The sequence below is a fragment of the Monodon monoceros genome, unplaced genomic scaffold (assembly GCF_005190385.1).
Source record: "Monodon monoceros isolate NGI ecotype Baffin Bay Population unplaced genomic scaffold, NGI_Narwhal_1 Super_Scaffold_21, whole genome shotgun sequence".
NCBI lineage: Eukaryota > Metazoa > Chordata > Mammalia > Artiodactyla > Monodontidae > Monodon > Monodon monoceros.
In genome coordinates, this window is record NW_021703778.1 from 138,559,878 (window position 1) to 138,583,716 (window position 23,839).

At 37.8% G+C, this 23,839-nt stretch overlaps 1 protein-coding gene across 5 annotated transcripts in view; it reads left to right on the forward strand.

The window, feature by feature from the left end:
* FUT8 (fucosyltransferase 8) overlaps positions 1 to 23,839 on the forward strand; it is a 317,460-nt gene that overhangs the window by 236,538 nt on the left and 57,083 nt on the right. For all 5 annotated transcript variants that reach the window (XM_029238548.1, XM_029238546.1, XM_029238549.1 and 2 more), the window contains one exon: positions 21,063 to 21,300. In XM_029238548.1, coding sequence (XP_029094381.1) covers positions 21,063 to 21,300 — 238 coding nt within the window. The remainder of the gene's footprint in view (positions 1 to 21,062; positions 21,301 to 23,839) is intronic.

The following is a 23,839-nucleotide window of genomic DNA, read 5'->3' on the forward strand; positions in this document are numbered from 1 at the left end:
AAAAAAAAAAAAAAAAAAAAAAAAAAAAAAAAAAGGCCCATTTGTCTTGCAAAACATCTCCTGACCAGCCTCGGTGAGGGGATGTGTTAGTTTCCTTTCTTGCAGCCACTCACAGGTGGACAGGGTCAGATTGTCTCCCTGTGAGTTGAACAGCAGAGGGGCAGTGTTCCCTGAGGCAGCCCATTATGTATTATTAGAATAACAAAAGCAAAGGTTAAAGTCAAAGAAACAGATCCACCGGAGTCCATTTAGCTATTTCCTGTTACAATACATCTCGGTAAATCCACTCTGCCCACAAGAAAGCTCTTCTCATTGAAGTAGGAGGGAACCTGAAGTCCCTTTAGGGGGTTCTCAGTCCTGCTCCAGAGACATAAGATTACCCAAGAACACTAAGGATAAGAAGCCTGAAATAGAGAAAGACATTGCAAAATTAGATGAAAAGTGATAGATGCTGACTGTTAAGATTGGGTGGGTTCTGTCTCAAGTACATAGATACAATAAAGACTACGTTGCCTCCAGTTAAAATTTTGCTTTAATTTGATATTGGAACAGCAGCTTTCCATTAAAGAGTGCTGACCTCTGACTAGGACTTCACCTTCACTCTCCAGCACTCCCTGGAGTATGCAGCACTTTCTCAAATTGACCATCTTATAATTATCAGCCTCTGTTAACTGACTGCCTACAACTTTTGTGAAAGGCAGCTATGCTGTAGGTGTGAGTCCTGGTTACTGTAGACCAAAACTGAGTGGCCTATCCCCTGACTTTTTCTGTCTGTTCTGTACGCCTCACTACACCTTCTGCTCCCTCCCCGTAATCGCTTAGCTCAGGATAGAGTATTGACTAAGGATCTAAGATCAAATAAGTCATAAGTAGGGCTCAGTGATGTCATAAAAGCATACAACTACATGTCTGTGCAATTAATTATAATATATATAGATATGCTCTGATCCTAGAAAATGGGCATGATAGTTCTCACACATCCATTATGGTACTGTGATAGCCTTTCTAAAAGAGCTTGGATGTTTTGAGTGCTTGGATGTTTTATGTGGAATGCGATCATAAATCTGACCTACCTAAACCAAAAATGCCAGTTGTGATAAATATCAGGGGGTGGTGTATGTGACTTGCATAGCTCACATCACTTCAAAAACCCATCTGAGAAAGGTTTGCACTGATTCTTGTTTCTCTATGGAAAATTGAGGCATTCAAGTCATTACATTGGTGTTATACTGGGCTCAAAGTTTGGGTCAGTCATTTTGAAAATAGATTGTAAAACATCTAGATATCTCAAGGTCTCATTAAAGACCTTAAATTGGGAAGGCGCAAGGAAGCAGATATTTCTTCTTGTTCTTCTGGTGCATTAAAGGAAGTTATGAGGATGAAGAATGTTTGCAAGCTGCCATTTCTAAGCACTTTCTGTATTGCTAGGTATTATGCAAAGTAACTCTCATGAGGCAGGTGTTGTTATACTCAGTAAGCAGAATAAATTGAGGATTAGAGAGGTTTGTATAACTTGCCTAGTAAATGGCAGAGGGAAAAGGAAGAGTCTTAACTCCAAGTCTTTATATTCACCATTTAAGAAGTAGTTTGAAGAGCCAGTGTTTGTTTTTTCTTGGTGGTTTGTTGAAGGTGACTGACTGGGTATAAGCTTCAGGGCTGCTTGTAATATTGGCCCGTGAAGCCACATCCTCTTTTGCATTTACCCATCACTAGCAAATGGGACCTTGCTACAGAAACCTTGACAATTAGATTTCTCATGTATTTAGTTAATAAATGTTTTGTGCTGGTCTCAGCCTATTAGAAAGCAGTGTTGTGGTTGGACTGGCCCTTGTGGTTCTTACTATGATTGCAAGATACCCATTAGCAATAATCATCAGGAAACTGAAATAAATAAAGATTTATTACTTACACGACCTGGGAATTACATAGCACACCTGGAGCCACACAGCCAGGTTGTGTGTGTGTGTGGAGGAGAGAACGTGTGGGCTTGGAGTTCTGATTTTTAGGGCCTTCAGGAGTTCACTCTTTATTGGCAAATATAAAACAAAAGAGCAGGAATTTAAAGCAAGGGGAAGGGAAAAAACAAGTGGCCCAAATGGTCAGTTAATGAAATCAACCGAGATCTCTAAAACAAAGGAGCCTGGGGGGGGGGGGCGGCACTGTGGGTCTTTAGCTAGTCCTGAGGCTGCACTGTATTAATTGGAAATACCCCTCTTTGAATTGGATGCTTTGGCAGTCAAAGCTGAAGACAGGTACTTGCCTTTTATGGAAAGAAAAGCTAACTGTCAGGGTTTACATTAAAATAGAGGAAAGTGAGGTATAACTTTTAAATAGCTAAATGAGTAGGACCATAAAATGTGAAGTTTCCAGACATGGATTCTGCCTCTGTGTGTGTGTGTGTGTGTGTTTTCCACTTAAGATTATTTTCTTCGTCATTATCATTATAAGAGATTACCAGTTGTGCAAATACACAGAAATTTGCAAAAGTCAGTAGAGAATATAAATTTCTTTTTTCAGGAATGAACAAATCTGAAGAAAATAGGAGGTTGGTAATATGGAAATCCTATGGAAAGTGTCATTATTGTCTTTAATCATAACAGTTGTCATGAGAGGTGATTTTCTCTCTGGATTTTAAAAAGTTTAACTCAGTTGTGGTAGAATATAGAATTATGTGCTAAGTAGATTAAAACTCAGAGGTGTGAGTAGAAAGCCTGATTATTTCACAGAAGAAACGTTAAACATATCCTGACCTGCCCATTATATCTATCATGCATCTTTCTTTCCAGCTGGTAAAAAATGAATATCAGTTGTTCCCATCCAGTTTTCAGTTTTGTTCTATATGTAGTAGAACAAATCCTTTAATATTCCAAGTATATTTATGGACTAGTGTTACCAAACCAAACTTGGGTCTGCTCACCTGACACACAGCAAAGCCAAACTAGTGATGCTGGGTTGTGGTGAAAGAAAGTACAGCATTTATTGCAGGGTGCCAAGCAGTGTGTGAATGGGTAGCTCGTGCTCAAAAAACCTGAACCCTCCAATGGCTTTCTGGGGAGGGTTTTTAAAGGCAACATTTGGGGTGATGGTTGCAGCTTGTGGACTTTCTTGTGATTGGTTGGTGGTGAGGTTTCAGGAATCTCAATCATCAATCTTCCTGGTTCCAACTAGTCTGGAGTCTGTGTGCTTGTGGTCACCATCTACCACGTGGGTGAGGGTCTTAGTTTTTGCAGAACAACTCAAAGATATGCATCAGATTGTTATGTATATATCTCTTCAGGAGGAACTATGGCTCTGTTTTACAATCATTAACTTTTCTTGCTGCTTTGTTTCTGCTTTCCCTCACTTCCCTAATTAGTAACTGTTTTGAGTCTGCTCTTTGGAACTCGGAAGACCTAGGAGACTAAAACCTTTTTATACAAACGAGAAATGGGGGGCAAAGAGGGTTGTTAGTACTGGGGAGGGCCCCACAGGGTCCTGCTCAGTTTCAGTTCCCCTTTTCTGTGATACTCCTCAATCCTGAGGGGGAACATGGGCAGGACAAAAAAGGAATACAGTTTTGGATAGAGAAGTTAATCATACATTTGGCGGGGGAACTTGGTTTCAAGGGGACTCAGTTTCACTAGGTAAAACTAGTCAGAAAGATGAGTCTAGATTTTAGCAGCTCACACATCAGGAAAATAATGCTGCTTGTTTAAATAGAAAGTAATGTGGGCATTGGAGAATCTCCTTCGGTTTATTGAGGGACTAAATCTATGTGACTCACAAATGATAAGAGGTCTCAGAAGTTTTCTCAAAGTAGTGTTACTGAGTCCAAGCTCACTCTGCCCACCGCATGACAGGCCAATAAATCGAGAGACGAGGTGTTGAGGCAAGGAATATGACTTTATTCAGAAAGCCCGCAGACTGAGAAGATGGCGGACTAGGGTCCCCCAAAAAACCATCTTATAGGGGTCTGGATGCCAGTTTCTTCTATAGAATCAGAGAAGGAAGTAAAGTAAAAAAGGCAGAATAGAGAGGGAGAGGCAAGGAGGAAGTAAAGTAAAAAGGGCCACCAGTCTTTTTTTTTTTTTTGCAGTACGCGGGCCTCTCACTGTTGTGGCCTCTCCCGTTGCGGAGCACAGGCTCTGGACGCGCAGGCTCAGCGGCCATGGCTCACGGGCACAGCCGCTCCGCGGCATGTGGGATCTTCCCGGACCGGGGCACGAACCCGTGTCCCCTGCATCGGCAGGCGGACTCTTAACCACTGCGCCACCAGGGAAGCCCAGGCCACCAGTCTTACAAAACATCTCCAGCCAGTCTCGGGCTGGGATGTGTTAATCTCTTCTTTCTTACAGCCATTCACAGGTGGGCAGGGTTCCCTGAGGCAGGCCATTATGTATGATTATAATAATAAAAGCAACGAAAAGCAAAGGCGAAAGTCAAAGAAACAGATCCAACATGGAGTCAAAATTATCTCTTCCCTGTTACAGTAGAATACAGAATAGAACAAGATATAATTTCCTATATCCTTAGGGAGCATGTATTCCTACCCATCTTACCTGATTTTGGTTTTCCTTTTGCCACACTATTTTTACAGATTTTACTGGCTTAAACCAGAGGTCAGCAAATTACTGCACTCCAGCCAAAACCACATCAACTGCTTTTGTAAATAAAGTTTTATTGGAACATAGCCATGCACATTTGTTTATATATCATCTATGACTGCTTTCAGGCTACAGTGGCAAAGTTAAATAATTGTGCCAGAGAAAATGTGGCCTGCAAAGCCAAAGATATTTACTATGTGGTTCTTTACAGGAAAAGCTTGCCAACTGTGGCCTAGACAATGATGGAAGTAATTCTTAAATATTTTTGCCTTCTATTTACCTTTATTTCTTCCTCTGATTCCTTCAATTATATATGAACTCTTGTCTGTATTTGAGATGTCAGCTCTCTGGGCATATCCCATTGTCAGCCACCTGCTGAAGCTCCTGTCCCAAGCAATTAGTTATTTTTCCCATTCATTAGATCATGGGACTGGATATGAACGGTCTGTAAGGACGCAGGAATATATACTCTCTGCTCTGTCACAAACTTTGGGCACTATCTGTTCACTTAAAATCATTATTAAGAGCACGGTGATCCTGTTAAGACATAGTAAGGAATAACATTAATGATAGCGAAGGTTTCAAATGCAAAATGATGCCTGCTTAAATACTGGAACAAAATCTTGATTTATTCTGAATAATATCAGGGTCTACAAGAGGGGATTTGAAGCATCTGTGCTAATGAAATCAGTTTTCATTGTACTTTATCTTCAATTTCTTGCATGTTGGAGGTAGAGAGGGAATGAGGGTTAGTAACAGTTTTCCTTTAGTTCATAATTTTCTTCTGTTTTACTCTATATTAAAGCTCTGCTGGTTTATTTGGGCTATTGTTGTCATGCTATCACAAGAGGCTCTAATAGCCAAAAAGATTAAGATGCAGATAGAAAAAGAAGCATCTAGAGATTTCAATATGGAGAAGTAGGGGGTCACTGAGTATATCTGAATGGATAGAAACAGGTCATTATTTTCACCATTGTTTGTTACTGTTTTCTCTCAACTATTTCATGTCTTTGCCATAACAATTGCACTTTTACTGCATTCTCTTTTTATTGTCATAACCACTGTTCATTATTAAACAAAATACATCACCTATACAAATTCAGTATTTTTATATATCTTCACACCGTTATTTCTTCTACCAAGCTGATGCATATCAGAGGCTATCTAGGATGCTTGGAAGAATTCTAATTAACCTTCTGACAATAGAATAGTCCTGTGGCTTTGGACGCTTCTCTTGCTCAGATCTACCTGAGGTTGGTGGGTTTTTGTCTGTTTGCTTGTTTGGAGGTTTTTTTGTTTGCTTATGTGCTTTATTTTGAATTTTGGTCTGAATCCTCTCCACCTGGAGTGATTAAAGGTGGCTGGACTTACTGGGTTTAGAAGTATGAGGGCTAGCAGAGCAGACCATATCTTGAAGCTGCAAGTATCATCAGAAATAAGGAGGGGTTGTTATAGTATGCCATGTGAGAGGATTGATTATATGTAAGGGGTTAGGGGCAGGATAGATACTATGTTTGGCTTTGCAACCAAAGACCTAGTGCCCTGCCTTTCCTATTTATATAATTCATGAAAAAGGAAATAAAGCTGAACCCTAAGAGAAAGCTTTTATGTATAAGGAAACCTTCCTGTGCTTAAAGCCTACATCCTATAGAGGCTTTGAATGATCTCTTCGTGTTCACTACTAGAGTTCTTTAATTCAAACAAATGTTATGTTTTCCTTTTACACAGGACGATACAGTGCCATATTATTTTCTAGTTTAAACTTGTTGAAAAAAATTAGTTTACCATTGTTTTGTTGATTGATTGATTGATGGCTGCATTGGGCCTTTGTTGCTGCACGCTGGCTTTCTCTAGCTGCGGGAGGGGGGGCTACTCTTCGTTGCGGTGCACGGACATCTCATTGTGGTGACTTCTCTTGTTGTGGAGCATGGGCTCTAGGCGCACGGGCTTCAGTAGTTGAGGCGCACAGGCTCAGTAGTTGTGGCTCGTGGGCTCTAGAGCGCAGGCTCAGTAGTTGTGGCGCACAGGCTTAGTTGCTCCGCGGCATATGGGATCTTCCCAGACCAGGGCTCGAACCCGTGTCTCCTGCACTGGCAGGCAGATTCTTAACCACTGCGCCACCAGAGGAGCCCCAGCTTACCATTTTTAAAAGGAACTTGTACGATCAAATGCCTCTGGAAACACAAAGTCATCCGTTTGCCAATAAGTAAGTAGCATTATAGATATGAGTTAAATAGGCATTAAATGTTTGAGAATATCTTGGCCTTAAAATACAGGCTTCTGTTTCTGGATAAGATATAGTAAATACATTATACCCTCTTCTTCCTGTTAATTGCAACTGAAAAAAAAAATCCTATACACAGTGATTTTCTTGTGTTTTGTTTGTTTGCTTGTTTGTTTTGCCTCCTGTATATTCTGGGTGGGGGTGCTGGAGAATCCTCCAAACTAGAAATATCAGTGGACGGAGCTGGAAAAAGCCCCATTTTTATTGTATCTACCCTATCACAAGTGAGCATAATGAAAAATGTTTCACCACTTCTCCCCTCAGGTGTCACAGTTGTAGAGAACGAGCAGATAGCCATGTCCTCCATACCTGCCCTGCCCCTACCTCTTCCAACTGGTGTTACAACTGCAGAGACTTTGGGCAAAGCCTTGTTCACCATCGCCACACTGCAGTAATGAGGCAGTTCCCATTTCCCTCCACTAGAGTAGAGGGAAGGTTGTGAAGAGGAGGGAGCTAGATAAAGGGACTTTCAGAATCTGTGTTTGAAACCCTGGGCAGACCTCTGAATATCCCATGCATGAAACCTATCAGAATCAATATAGAAAAAGGTTTGAGAACTGAACTTAGGTATGATATACCCACCCAGGCTTCAGACTGGCCTCTGGGTAGTCCACAAGTGGAACAGGACAAAAGAGCACTGAAAAGCCATTAACAATTAAATTGACATTTGAGCCACAGCTCATAAACGTGAGGTAGGAGTCCAAACAGTTTGACTGCCTACTAAAATAGATAATTTAAATAGAAAGCAGAGTCTCATAACATAATATTCGTCATCATACCAAGAGCCAGGAAAATCATAATTCAAATGACAAAAGATAATCAGCAGACAGCACACTGAGATGGCACAGATGTTGGAATAACCTGACAAGGATTTTAAAGAAGCTATAATAATGAAAATGCTCCAATAAGCAATTACAGACTTGAAACAAGTAAAAAAATAGAAAGCCTCGGTAAAGAAATAGATGATACATGGAAAAACCAAATAGGAATTTTAGAACTGAGAAAATATAATAACCTCAGTGAAAAAAACTGACTCATAGTAGAATAGCTATAACAGAAGAAAGAATCACTGCACTTGAAGTTAGATCAATGGAAATTATCCACTCCGGCAACAGAGAGAATAAAGATTTTTTAAAAAGTAAACAGGGCCTCAGGGATCTGTGGGGCAATAACAATTTTTTTTTTTTATGTTTGTATCTTTGGAGTCTCAGAGAGAATTAAGAGTGAAGGATTGACGAAGTGATTCAAAACTTCCTAAATCTGGCAAACCAACATATTCATCAACTTGAGCAAACTCCTAAAGGGAAAAACCCAAAGTAATCCATTCCCAGACACTTTATAAGTAATTTGCTGAAAACTAAAGACAAAGAAAAAATTCTTTAAAGCAGCCAGAGCAAAGCAGTTCATTACCTGCAATGCATCTGAATCAGAAAACATGGAGGCCAGAAAGAAGTAGTAAGACATATTTAAAGTGCCAAAAGTAAAGAACTATCAACCCAGAATTCTTCGTCCAGTGAAAATATGAGATGAAATTAAGACATTTTCAGATGAAGGAAAACTAAGAGAGTTTTTTGCCAGCAGACTTGCTGTAAAAAAGGAAATTCTTCAGACAGACAGAAAGTGATGACAGAAGGAAACATGGACTATCAGGAATGAAAAAAGTACAAATGAAAGAGTAGATACAGGGTAACTGAGTAGTTTCCTCCCCTTAAGTTTTTTTAAATGGATGGATGGTAAAAAGCAAAATTTATAATATTGTCTGATATAGTTTTCAGTGTAATTTTTTTTCATTCTCAGTTTTCCCTGAGATATAAAGGTAATTTTTAAGACAAAAGGGGAGAGAGTAAACAGACCTGAAAGTTATAGCAAGGTTTCTACATTCCACTTGAAACAGTAAAATGTTGGTATGAGTAAATTGTAATAAACCGTGTGTATATAAATTGTAATCCCCAGAGCAGCCATTTAAAATACTCTATGACGGTATGTACTCACAAAAAAATAAAACACTATAGCCGAACCAAAATTTAATACTAAATGCAGTTCAAATCATGCACAGGGAAGCAGGAATAGGTGTTGGATTTTGTCAAATGCTTTTTCTTTATTAATTGGTGTGATCATGTAGTTCTTCTTTAAACTGTTAACGTGGTTACATTGAATGAATTTTGAATACTTAACCAGTTCTGCTTTTCTGGAATAACCCTACTCGGTCATGATATATATATCTATTAAAGTGATAAAAAATATGTTGACATATGATAAAAAAATGTTGACAGAATCCAACATCCATTCATGATGAAACACTCTGCAGACTAGGAATAGAAAGGACATTCTTCAATCTGTGAAAAAAGCATCTTCAGGTAACAACCTACAGGTAATATCACACTTAATGGTGAGAGACTATTTCCATAGGCTTTTCCCCTAAAATCGGGAATGAGGCAAGGGTGTCTGCTTTCACCACTCCTGTTCAACATAGTAATGGAAGTTCTGTGCAGGGCAGTAAGGCAAGACAAAGAAGTAAACGGCATACATACTAGGAAGAAAGAAAATTGTATTTGCAAATGACATGATTGTCTGCATAGAAAAGTCCCAAATAATCTACCAAAAAACAACCACCACACGGTAATAAAACTCTTAGGGCTTCCCTGGTGGCGCAGTGGTTGAGAGTCTGCCTGCAGGGGACACAGGTTCGTGCCCTGGTCCGGGAAGACCCACACGCCGTGGAGCGGCTGGGCCCGTGAGCCATGGCCGCTGAGCCTGCACGTCCGTAGCCTGTGCTCTGCAACGGGAGAGGCCACAACAGTGAGAGGCCCGTGTACCGCAAAACAAACAAACAAACAAAAAACTCCTAGAACATTTAAGTGAATTTAGCAAAGTCACAGGATATATGGTCAGCACACAAAAATTAATACTTCTACATCTCAGCAAGAAGCAATTAGAAACCAAAATTTTATGCCATCATGCCATTTACACTTATTCGTAAAAATGAAAAAGCAATACTTAAAATACTTGTGTAATGCTGATGAAGGAAGACCTAAATGAATGAGTGGACATATTGTGTTCATGGGTTGGAAAACTCAGCGTAGAAAAGCTACCAGTTCTTCCCAATTTGATCCATAGGCTTAGCACAATTCCCATCAGAACTCTAGCAAGTCTTTTTCTTCTTGTATGTATAGACAAATTGATTTCAAAATTTAAATAGAAAGGCAAAATAACTAAAATAGGTAAAGCAATTTTGAGAAAGAAGAATAAAGTTAGAGGAATCACACTTTCTACCTTTAAGACTTAGAAGTAGAGCTAAAATAATCAAGATAGTGTATGGTGTTGGAGGAGGGTTAGACATTTAGATCAGTGGAACAGAACAGAGTCTAAAATAAACCCACATAGGCACGCTAACTTCCTTTTTTTCCATTGAGGTGAAATTTACATAACATCAAATTAACCATCTTAAAGTGAACAATTCAGTGGCACTCAGTGCATTCACAAGGTTATGCAAGTGCTGCCTCTATCCAGTCCCCAAATATTTCATCAGCTCAAAAGAAAACTCCATACCCATTAAGCATTCGTTCTCCATTCCCCCATTTTCCCCTTCCCCCAGCCCCTGGAAACCACCAATATGCATTCTCTATGGATTTTCCTATTCTGAATATTTCATGTAAATGGAATCACACAACATGCGACCTTTTCTGTCTGGCTCCTTTCACTTGGCATAATATTTTCAAGTTTCATACATGCTGTAGCTTGTGTTAGTACTTCATTCCTTTTTATGGCTGAATAACATTCCATTGTATGGATATACCAATATTTGTCCATTCATTCACTGACGGACATTTGAACTGTTTCTGCCTTTGCTATTTGAGCACTGCTATGATATGCCTCTACATGTATTTGTTTGAGTATCAGTTTTCAGTTCTTTTGAGTATATACCTATGAGTGGGCAATTGATTTTTAAGAGAGGTACAAAAGCAATCCAATGGAGGAAGCATAGTCTTTTCAATAAATGATGTTGGAATCATTAGACTTCTCATAAGCAAAAAATGAACCTTGACCTAAACCTCACACTTTACTTAAAATTTAACTCAAAATGGATAGTAAATCTGACAGATAAAATAAATGTGACATGTAAAACTATAAAGCTTTCTATATGTAAAACTATAAAGAAAATCTTTGGAATAAATCTTTGTGACTTAGGCTAAAAGTTCTGAAATGTGACACCAAAAGAATGGTTCATAAAAGAAAAAAAAGTAAATTGGACTTTTATCAAAATTAAAAACTTTTGATCTGAGAATGTTACCCTGTTAAAGAAGATGAAAAGACAGGCCATAGGCTGGGAGAAAGTCTTTGCAAATCACACATCCAAGAAGGTCCTGTATCCAGAATGTATTAAGAACTCTCTAATCTCAACAGTAAGAAACAATCCAGTCAAAAAATGGGTAAAAGTTTTGAATAGACAACTTTACCAAAGGGTAAATATGGATAACAAGCACACGAAAAGATGTTCAAAATCATAAACTATTAGGGGAATGCAACTTAAAAACATAATGAGATACCACTACACACCTATCAGAATGGCTAAAGTAACGCTGAGCAACCAGCTCTCTCATAGATTCTTCGTGGGAATATAAAATGGTACAGCCATTCTGGGAAATAGTTTGGCAGTTTGCTATAAAGTTAAACATGTCCTTACCGTGTGATTCAGCAGTTATACTGCTGTATTCTCATCCTAGAGAAATGAAAACTCATGTCCACACAAAAATCTGTACACTCACATACATGACAACTTAATTTGTAATAATCAAAACCTGAAAACAACCCAAATGTCCTTCAGTGGGTGAATTAACTTTGGTACTTCCACATAGCAGAATACTACCCAGCAATAAGAAGGAATGCACTATTGATACACACAATAACTTGGATGGATCTTAAGAGCATTATGCCAAGTGATAAAAGAGATCATTGGTTCTGGAGAACAGAGATCACTGGTTCCCTGGGATTAAGGTTTGGGGAAGGGTGTGACTCTAAAGGGGATAGTGTATGAGAATTTCTTTGTTTTGATGCAGCAGTTTGTATCCTGATTATGGTAATGGTTACATGAGTCTCTACATGTTTTGATAGTACTATACCAAAAAAAAAAATGAGTGCATGTAAAAACTGGTGAATCCAAATAAGGTCTATATTATAGTTAATAATGTTGTATAATGTCCATTTCCTGATGTTGATTATGTACTGTGGTTAAGTAGGATGTTCTCATTGGGGAAAGCTGTGTGAAAGGTACACAGTAGCTCTACTGTTTTTGCAATTTATTAAGGGGCTTAAGTTATTTACAAATAAACAGCAAAAAAATGCAGAGTCTAAGATTTTCAAAAGTAAAGAAAATAACATGAATTGGTTAGAGCAGTGTTAAACTGAGGCAGTGAGAAAAGTGATCTTAACAGGTTGGGTTTTTTTAATCGAAATAATAATAACCAGGGATTCCAAAGAAATTTCTGCTCTGCTAATAGTGGATTCTCAGTGCATGGCTAGCTGCATGGAGAAGTGGAGCAAAGCCTCTCTCCAGGAGAAAAAGTAGCAAGATTTGACATCTGGGTTAATTATTGTTGATGGTTTGATTTAAAAGCCAGTGAGTAGACAAGTGCTATCAGTACCATTTCTACCTTGAAGAATGACATTTTGCAGAATGGAAGAGCTGGCAAAACCGTGTAAGTTATTTTGACTTTTATTTAAGACAAAAAACAAAGCACCTGCAGCAGCCTTTGCACAAGAACAAAGTTCCAGCCAGTGTTTCTCTTCTGTGTCTGCTATCTACTTTATTTTTGAATCCTGTATAAGGCAGAGTTAACCATTCTGGAGCTTGCTTTTACTTTTCTCCTTCTTTCTCCTTCTCCCCTCTTCTTCCGCTGCCCACCCCCACCCCCACCCCGAGCCCCTCCTCCTCTTCCCTCTTTCCTCTCCCTCTCTTCCCTCCTCTCCCTTTCTCTCCCTTCCTCTTCCCTCCTCCCCCCACTACTACTTCCTCCCCCCTCCTCCTCTTCCCTCTTTCCTCTCTCTCTCTTCTCTCTTCTGGCTTTCTCTCCCTTCTTCTCCTTTCCTCCTCCCTCTTTCCCATACTACTACTTCCTCCCCCCTTTTCCTCTCTCCCTCTTTTTTTTTTTAAGAGAGTGTCTGCCTGCCATAGCATGCCTGTATTTTGATTTTGAGGAGAGAACCCCATGAATCCTGTTAAGTAAAATGATGGTGGGTGGAGGGCCTTTCTGGAATTCAACCTTAATTTTGTAAGCATGCTATTTTTAACCTGACCAGTTCAGCTGGTTCTGAGACCTGGGAATCAGGCTATAAACTTAGGGAGAAATGCTGAAGGTGCTTGAGGAGATAGATCTTCTATGCATTTATGTAGGATTGGCAGAATCTGGCTCTTCAGGTAACTTAACTTTTCTTCTCTAGCCTTGGAGGGAGTTGTGGTTACATTAGATTTTGAGTGAGAGAATTAAACTTGGATGCACCTCATTCTTTCTCTGCCTTCCCTTTGTGACCCTTATGGAAGCAGACAGTATTACCAAGGTTGCACTGATGTACTTGAACCTGAGATAGAGGTTTTTTAGAGACTACCTGGAATACCCAGAGATGACAGAATACTGTCTCAAAGACCATTAGTAGAAGAAATTCCCCACATGCTTTCAACTGGATCTGTAGAATTTCTGTCTTTTAAAAAATGGCTTCCAGACATTCAATAGAGACTTCTAGGCAAAGAGCAGAAGTTTAAAAAATGCATTTAAAGTAAGCCAATTAATTGGCTTTACTTACCAAGAAGATGCTTGCCTCTTCTATAACTGTATAATAACTATCTACCTTTTGCTTCAATCCTTCAGGATAATAGCCTGTAAACTATGTATCTTGATATCTTTTCTCCATTAAGTTTATACTCTTGAAGTTTTATAAAAATACCCCAGGGAAATTGATTTCCTGAAGCACTGGGTGGCCTACTTGTGGGTCAGCTATTGTGTTGTTCTTACTACTTAAAACAGATTGTTCTCTGCCATAGGGGTGGAAAGCACCCCTCTGAAACAACCTTTAAATTTGCTACGAAAATATTCTTGTTTAATATGTTAAGAGACAATGATTTCCGGTCTTGGCTTTTAAAAACGAGAATGCTTTTTAACTCTCTCTTTCATGGTTAACTATGCCCAGAGTCTTTATTTTAATTACCACTGTGTAGTACTTCAATTCTTTTGTTTGCTTCATTACATATTCTGCTTTGGTTTTGAAAATAATTTTAGAGAAATAAAATCAAATTGTTTCCAATACAATGAAGTGCTTTCACCACGCTATTAATGAATCTTTTCCTCATTATTGAGAAGCTAGATGTTGCAAATCTTTTCAAACAAGCAAATTAAAAACTGTTTAGTCTTATGATTAGAGCAGACAAAGAGCAGAATAAAATTTAACTTACCTGGCTCATTCCTTTAGTGACCTTTCTTTATCGGAAATAGGAGCTATCTGTGGTTTAACTCCTCCCTATAGAAGGAATGTTATTAGAGAGGAGCTGGAAGGATCCCCAGCGTTCTGATTCTGAATCCTTAAATGTAAGACCTAAAACTCTAAAACTACTAGAAGAAAACAAAGAGGGAAAGCTCCTTGACATTTGATTTTTTTTAGATATGACACCAAAAGCACAAGCAACAACAATAAAAAATCAACAAGTGGGGGCTTCCCTGGTGGCGCAGTGGTTGGGAGTCTGCCTGCCGATGCAGGGGACGCAGGTTCGTACCCAGGTCCGGGAAGATCCCACATGCCGTGCACTGGCTGGGCCCGTGAGCCATGGCCACTGAGCCTGCGTGTCCGGAGTCTGTGCTCCGCAAGGGAAGAGGTCACAACAGTGAAAGGCCCGTGTACCGCAAAAAAAAAAAAAAAAAAAATCAACAAGTGGAACTAGATCAAACTGAAAAGCTTCTGTACAGCAAACGAAACAACAAAATCAAAAGGCAATCTATGGAATGGGAGAAAATATTTGTAAACTAGATGCCTGGTAAGGGGTTAACATCCAAAATGTGTAAGGAATTCAACTCAATAGCAAAAAACCAAATAACCTGATCATATTATGGGCTGAAAACCTAAACTGACATTTCTCAAAAGACATACAGAGGGTCAACAAGTATATGCATAGGTGCTCAACATCACTAATCATTAGGGAAATGCAAATCAAAACTACAAAGAGACATATCACCTTATAATTGTTAGAATGGCTATTATCAAAAAAGGCAAAAGATAATAAGTGTTGTGGAGGATGTGGAAAAAGGGAAACCTTTGTCCCCATTCCTGTTGGTGGAAATGTAAATTGGTATGGCCATTATGGAAAACAATATAGAGGTTCCTCAAAAAATTAAAAATAGAACTACCATATGATTCCAGCAATCCCACTTTTGAGTATGTTATCTGAAGGAAATGAAATCAGTATCTCAAAGAGATATCTGCACCTGCATGTTCATTGCAGCATTATTCAGTATAGCCAAGATATGGAAACAACTTGTGGTTCTATCAGTGGATGAATGGATAAAGAAAATGTGTGTGAGTGTGTGTGTGTGTGTACAAACAGCAATGGAATGTTATTCAGCCATAACAAAAGAGAAAATCCTGCTATTTACAACAACATGGATGAGCCTGGAGGACATTATGGTAAATGAAATAAGACACAAAAAAGACACATACTGCATGATCTCACTTATATGTGCAACCTAAAAAATTCATAAAAGCAGAGAGCAGAACAGTAGTTATCAGGGTCAGGAAGGTGGGGGAAAGGGGGAGGTGTTGATCAAATGGTACGAAGGTTCAGTTATGTGGGTTGAATAAGTTCTAGAGAACTAGTGTGCAGCATGGTGACTGTAGTTATTAATACTGTATTGTATACTTGAAATTTGCTAAGAGAGTTGATCTTAACTGTTCTCCCCACCAAAAAATAAATCGTAACTGTGTGAGGTGATAGATATGTTAATTAGCTCGATGGTGGTGATCATTTCAGTGTTTACATATTTTTAAACATCATGCCATACACCTTAAATATAATCAATTTTTATTTGTCAAGTATACATCCATAAATCTGGGGAAACAATGACCAGGTAAGTGCTCTGAGCCTGTGTTTCTTGCTGCATCTTGTATTGAAGACATCATGGGGCGGGGTGGGGGGGTGGGGTGGATAAGAGCACTGGGCGATGGATTAAGAGACCTGAATTCTAAATTTTGGCTTGCCACCAATTAGTGTATTTTTGTGACAATGGATTTGACATCACCTTTGTCTCTGTACATGCAGTTCTTCTGAACTAATTGTTATTGAGCATTTTTTCTTTGCAAGAGATGCCTGGAGATATTATATCCAGTTTATATTGACTAAATGCTTTCGATTTATTGTTGATTTAGGCTTTTTCTGCAGTGTTTTGGTCTGTAGTAACTGGGCAGATAAGTGAGGGAAATTACATTGCGGCTGGAAAATTTTCCTCTGAAGAGGCTTTAATTTGTATGGAAAATCTAAATAGTCCTGGCAAAAGACTTTATCTGTGATTTAATTTAAAAGCCATGGAATCAGTACTATATTTTGTAATATTATATCATTAATTCACAATTACTACTAATTTACTAAGTGAAGGAAGTAGAAACCTCTAAATCCTAGTAGTGCCTAAGTAATATAATAATGCTTGTGGTTTACTAGTTGATTCCAAATTATTCTTTTTTAGCAAAGTAGAAATTAAACTGGCTTCCTTATTTGAAATATATCCAAGAGAGACTATTTTCATATTTGTAACCAAAGTAAAATAGATATTTTAGCATTTTGATGGTGCCTTTAGCGAATTAGTAATCATTTAGGTTTAAGAGCTGCTGCTTCCTTTAATATACTGTGTTAGTTAGAGGAATATTGATTTAAATATACTTCCCAATGTTGACTTATAGGACAGTGAGAGCAAGTATAGTTTTCAGTTCTGTTGAGATAGGCTCATTCTTGGAAACTAACAGCATCATAAGAAATGCCTCAGATAGTGTTAAAAATTTTTTAAAGAGCTGAACAAAAGGAAACTGAATACAGAAGAACCCCATTTTATCTTAAGTCCTTGTTTCTTATATGTCCTATGGTGACAGCTTTGCTGCAGAATTATAACTGTAAAAATGTTACATAACATTGTTAGCTTACAAGGGCCCATGATTGGGCCACCTCGTAGCACTAAATGCAAAAAAGTAGTTCATTTATCCAGTGTGAAGTAATGTCTCTTGAGATTATGAGGATAAATGAGAAGTATGTTTGAATTAGTTTTGAGCATATAGCATGTATTTTAGCCTCATAGTGTCTCTGAGATGGAAGGATGGGTGAGCAGGAAGAGGTTATGGAGGGAGGTAATTTTTATCTCAATTTTAAATTACCAAATTGAAGCAGAATCACACAATTGAATTCATAACAGAGCTTGAATTAGAAAAAAAATTGTATCTTAAACCTCTGCAGTTCTTCAACTAGAACACGTTGTCTTAAGTAATTTTGACAAATTTGCCTCCTATTCTAAAGCTTAAATAACATCATCATCGAAAGAAGCAAGAATGCATGTGCCTATTGATGAGTCTGACTTTAAGAAGGCCCTGTATACAAAAATCCTACGTTATGAATATAATATGTAGAGTTTATAAAGTAATTTTACCTTGCCCTTCACAATTATTCTTTGCAATATAGGCCTCCATTGAATAATGGAAAAAGTACATTTACTTAGCATTTCATAAACACAATAAATTATATCTTAAAGATTTATTTTAAATGCAGTTTTATTCATAGCCCTTTCCAGTCCAGCTGCAAGTGACTTATTTTTCCTCTTCCATTCCTTAATTCCTTGTTTACCATGGTCTTAAAACATTTAAATTGTCTATTGTAGTTATTTATGTATATAATTTCTTATTCTGTTGGATTGTCATCTCCCAACTTTCCTTGTATAAGTTAAGTGCTTAATAAATATTTATTAAATGAACAAACGTTCGCCTATACTTGATCAGTGGGTGATACTCAAGGCAGAAGGACGGAGAAGTAGGACGCTCTCCCAGGGGACTTACGGGGTAGCATTTTCAGTCTGTATTTCCCCATCTCCCACTCACGAATAAGAAGTGCTTCCTAGTGAGCCTAAATCTGCTTGGAGTGTATCATATTTCAAGTGTGTGTGTGTGTGTCTGAGAGAGAGAGAGAGAGAGAGAGAGAGATGAGTGGAGGGAGTACCATAAGACGGGAGGGAGGGGAAAGAGATAAAGCAATATAACACAGAACAAAACTATCTGCCTGCATTTTGGCGTTACTGGTAGAGAAATATACAAGAGAGGGATTAGGCACACAAGAAGCAAATGAAAAACAGGTTTTATCATCAGAAATAGCTACCCTGTTAAAGTGATCACATGATTGAAGTAAAGCTTCTTTTAGTAATGAGGCCCTTCTCTATATTATTGCTTATGGATGAGACAAACCTTCAAGCTTTTTGCAGACATCAACAGAAAAGTATAAAACCAGGATCAGTGGTAATTGACAAAGTCTATTTGGTAAGAAATTTGAGGATTATATATATGCATGTATCTATGTATAACAATGGCTCTGTTTTCCTTTTATAGACTCCCATAAATCTCTTACTTGTTGCTACTTCATAACAGTGGTGGATAACAAAAACTTAGGTCAGATAAGGGGTTTTCTGTAAGGTTCCTTTCCATCAGAGTAAATCCCTATCCATCTGAGTTGTTGCTTTGTTTACCTTTTATATATCTGCTTGTTTTTTCTAGATCTTTGTTCTGATGAGCCTAATCTTGTGTTAGAAACACATATACTTTTTCTGTTTCCCGCTGTCTCCCTCCTATTTCTGAATCTTTTATGAGCAAGATCCTTTGAATTTTGCAGACTTTTAACTATTATTTCAGTAGGAAATCGGGCTGTGGCGCTGAGCTTTTTCAGTGTTTTGTTTAACTGTTATCATTCCAAACAGCCATTCATTTTCTCTTATCACTTCCTGCCTTAGACTCTTCCATTGGTTACCTTGTATATGTAAACCTTTCTCATTCCAGAACCATACATAATAGATTTTTTTCCCCTTTCTCTGTGTTATCAATACATAACAGAAAGATTTAATATATTCTCTCTTCAGCTTACTTTGAGACACATTAAGACTCTTGAACTACGCTTCATTTCATAAATTACCCTCTTCTTTCTCTTAGGCCTCAGTTCTTGTGCTCGAAACACTGGGTTCTAATTAAACTCTTAAGAAACACAGTAGATGTATTTTTTTTTCATGCAGATGTGTCTTCTTTTAAGTAAAAAATCTACAGTTTGAAAACTAAAGGTCATCTGCTTCAATTATTATGTTCCTTTGCTCTTTTTTCCTTTAAAAAATGTGAAGACTAATATAAGATATAATAATATGGGAAACTGGTTGTGAGGTATATGGGATCTCTGTACTAACTCTGCAATAATTCTGTACATCTAAAAGCACCTGTAAAAGGAAATGTTTATTGAAAAATATATGAAGGACATTTTCATTCATATGAATTTTAGAGATATTCTAAGTGCTGTATTTCTTACAGTTCATGAAAAATCTGACAAATGTCGATATTCTTTGCTCTCTTAACTATTGAATTAATAATAAAGCTTTGACTATTCTTTATTCCCAGATCCTTGTATAATATTAGAAGAAGGTAAATGATAAATTGGTCTCCCAACATCACACCCCCTCTGTTCTTCTTAACTCTTTTGTGGCTGTAGCACCTGAGTGGGGATCTTTATTGCCTTAGGAGCCTGCCATGAGTTCAAAGTCTCAAGTGAAGAGAATTCAGCAACTCTAGTGCTTGATTGAGGAAACAGTATTGACCACATCTTGCTGAATTTTATCTGGGCTCTCTTGGGTTCATAAGGGCTCTGACTCTTCAGAAGGTTCTTGACGGTATAGGTTCTGCTTTGATCTGAAAGGACCAGCCTGCAGTGGCACACCTGAGTATGAAAGATACTTCTTCTGAAAGTAACGGTGTGTGGCATTTTCCTTTTGCAGCGTTTCTTTCAGAATCATTTTATAGCCTTACCATCCTAGCTTTTGTTTCTAGGGCTCTACTTTGCAGAGCAGATGATATCCCTAGAAAATAGTTGTAGATTTGTGGTTTGGCAACTGCTTTATTAAAGCCTTATATAAATTGAGAACTGATTACCTTGCTTCTTGCTATGTAAAAGAAAAGATTCTGTTCCTGAAGGTACCCATCCTTTCTCTTCCCTTGCAGACAGAACAGCTTGAAAAATTTCTCAGGCTAAGGAGTCCTTGTCAAAACAAATTTTTATTTGAAGAACTAAGATGCCTAGGGATATTTAGCAACAGCCCATACAAATTACAGTGGAATTGAAACTTTAGAATGGGAAAAAAGAATTTTTCACGTTTGCTTAACCCCATTGCACCCACTGTTAGATAATATTAAATGTTTTAACCGCTTGCTATTCATCTTATAGCAAAACATGTAAATAGAAAAATGGATCTCCTGATTAAAAATTGGCATAGCACATTCTCAATACATCCAATATAAAACATGCTCTACCTTTTATTTTAAAAATTACTGGTATCATCAATATTGGTTTTGTGAAAAAGTCCCATGACTGATATTTTTTAATTGTTGAACTCAGATATCCTTTTACTCAGTGGCTTTACTTCCATAATGAAGAAGTATATTTTGTTGGTGACATCTCGAATTCTGGAATAGTTGGAATTATTAGTTAAATTGTAGTTTTTCTTTTAAGATGATTTGTTTCATCAGTGAAGGTAATAATCTCAATGCTGAACTGCACCTGGAAGAAGCGAACTATTCTGCTTCTTTCATAAAGATTTCAGTGTGTGCAAGTTTGAGTTCAGAGGAGATCATACTTGCATGTTCTGAGTGATAGAGAAGTGAAAGAATATTTTTTAAAACGTAACTGCTTAATTTCATGTTTGTTTAGTGATGTTTCCAAAGTAACTGGTGTTTTTCACTGCCATCTCCGTAAGTATGCACATAAAATTTTCAGTGGATTCTTTGAAATATGATTTAAAGCTGAATTCCTTGCTTAATTAATAAGATATACTTGATTAGTCCTGGCTTATTATATGATTTTTGACATTTGTCACCTATAAAGAGAAGTTAACCTCTCAGTACAGCTAATCTTCACCTTTGTTTCTCTTCCTTACTGACAGAATCCCAAGGACTGCAGCAAAGCCAAGAAACTAGTGTGTAATATCAACAAAGGCTGTGGCTATGGCTGTCAGCTCCATCATGTGGTCTACTGCTTCATGATTGCATATGGCACCCAGCGAACACTCATCTTGGAATCTCACAATTGGCGCTATGCTACTGGGGGATGGGAAACTGTGTTTAGACCTGTAAGTGAGACCTGCACAGACAGATCTGGCATCTCCACTGGACACTGGTCAGGTAAGAAGCCTGTGTAGTTTGTCATCTCTTCTGTGTTGAACCACTGCATAACCAAGTTATCAGATTCCTACGTACAACCTTATGGCTTATAGTCGTCTTTTTCTCTGCATCCAGTGAATGCTATACATTATCCAGATAAAATCTGGAATAATAATTTTTATTCACAAAATGTTTCATGATCAATTTCTTCCTCCTTTTTTTTTTTTTTTTTTATTGCTGTGCCACGCAGCATGTGGGGATTTTATTTCCCCAACCAGGGATCAAACCCATGCCCCCTGCAGTGAAAGTGCAAAGTCCTAACCATTGGACCACCAGGGAACTCCCTCATGATAATTTCATTTCTGATGTTCATTTTTATGTGGATCTAGCAAAATCACTAAGTTTTTTCAAGGAGCATAATTTACTCTTTTAATGATTATGATGATGATATACTTCCACTTTTTTGGGTGCTTTCACATTATTGTACTCATTTGATCCTCCAAATTATCCTTTAAGGTAGACTGGTGGTTCTCAAACTTCAGCATGTGTGAGAATCACCTTGAATCAGAAAATACTATTTTCTGATTCAATAGGCCTGGGGTGGGGCCTGATACTTGCATTTCTGACAAAGTTTCCAGGTCCAGGGACCACACTATGAGAACTACTTAGGCAGACAATGCAGGTACCTTTATCTCCATTTTACAGTTGAGGACAATGAAGCCTAATTTGTTCATGTGATTTTAATTTTATTCAGGAAACATTTAATGAGGAATAACGTGATTAAGGTACCATGCTAGGCCTGAGAAGAGGTACAAAGATTAGCAAGAAATTTCCCTTCTCTCCAAGGACTTGGTGAAACAGGGAATAGAGTATAGATAGAGTTTCTTACTGCTAGTCTCTTGTTCTTTCTACAACGACGATCTTTAAACAAGGTCCCAAGTTGGGCTACCTTTGTTAAAATCTTTGCTGTATCATTTTGTAATCTTGGGCGAGTTACTTAACCTAGGCCTTCATTTCCTCATCAGTAAAATGAAAAGTAATAATTTACTTACCTCTTTGAGTTGTTGGTAGGATTAAATGAACTAATATGTATAGTGCACTTAGCACAGTACCTGATATATGAGCTCTAGTAATTGTTAGCTATCTTTAGTAGCCCTTATTCATTGAGTGCCGACAGTGTGGCAGATACTGAACTAAGTGACCAGGTGAAATGCTAAGTAAGTCAGTACACTATCTCTGCACTCACTTCTTGTGAGAAGTCCAGTATTTTTCAACATGCTGAGGCATTTCAGTTAATGTAATTTCTTATGGAGCTGAGCACCTTTTGTCACAAGTTAAAACCCTAGATGTGCAATGGAGAGCTATGTCATTGGCAAAGTAAGTAACTTTAGTTCCTTTGTTTCCTTTTGCCTTCTTTGGAAAATACAGGTAATACTTGACTTCACAGAAGTGTCAAGAAAGTCAGTTGGGTAATTTCTATAAAATGCTTTAAGTTGCTCTATAAAATGTGCTATATGGATTTAAAGTATTATCTTGTGATATGAGTTTTGTTTTCCGTAGGATTATTTAGGAACCTTATTCGGTATATCAACATGTTTTTCTTTGTAGCTCACTTCAAATTTTAAAGTGAACCTCTTCATCTAGAACCTACCTGAGTTTTAGTTTTGAGGTTACCTCTTCCATTGACAGGTCTGTAGTTTATAGCTGGTACAGATTAGGTGTCAAGGTTAGGAAGATACAGGAAAAGCAACTCTGTCAGTCTCACTGTGGCTAACTTTTTCATTTTGTGGACTTAGTTCAGTTTCAAGTTTCTTTGATTGTGGAAGCATATGCTGGCTTAGGACAAAGTTCTTATGTTTCACTGTTTCTAGGGAGAGGCAGCTTTCTGAGTAGCAGTCAGTTAATAAAAAAGTAAAAGGTTAGCCTCACTAGACTTGTCAAATTCAGTGTGTAGGTTGGCCATGCCTATATGTTACAACTAGGTACTTGGTTTGTTTGATTGTAAGCCTTCCTCATACATCTTGTAGTCTGTAGTGGCAACTACAGAACATGAAGACTAACAATGGCTTGAATTTGAAACATTCAGAATTTCTTGACATTACAATTAAACAGGTTCTAGAAATTATCCTTCCTTTATTTATGTGGAATCTTGAGGCCTGGTAGATACTAAGTGGCTTTTCCAGGATCACACAGCTTACAAATGACAGAATTCTGGTTAGTACATTCACTCTACCTACATCCAGTCTAAGCCTTTCCTAGTGAGCTCATGTCAAACACCTTACTTAGCAGAATAACGATTAGAAACTGTCCTGAATGTTTGGGAACTAAATAAGATGACGAATTTAATATCTCTGTCCTCTTTCCTCCCCCTATTCTGTAACTTTTTCCAAATCTTTCATATAATTTTAGGTACTGAAGAGTTACCAGTGGTATTTTCTTCTTAGTCATTTGCCGTCTGATCAAAGAAATCATTTTATCGTGGCAGCATAGAATTATAATTTTAATTAAATAGATACTTCCTTTATAACTGCAGGTATTATATAAAATCATATATTTTTCT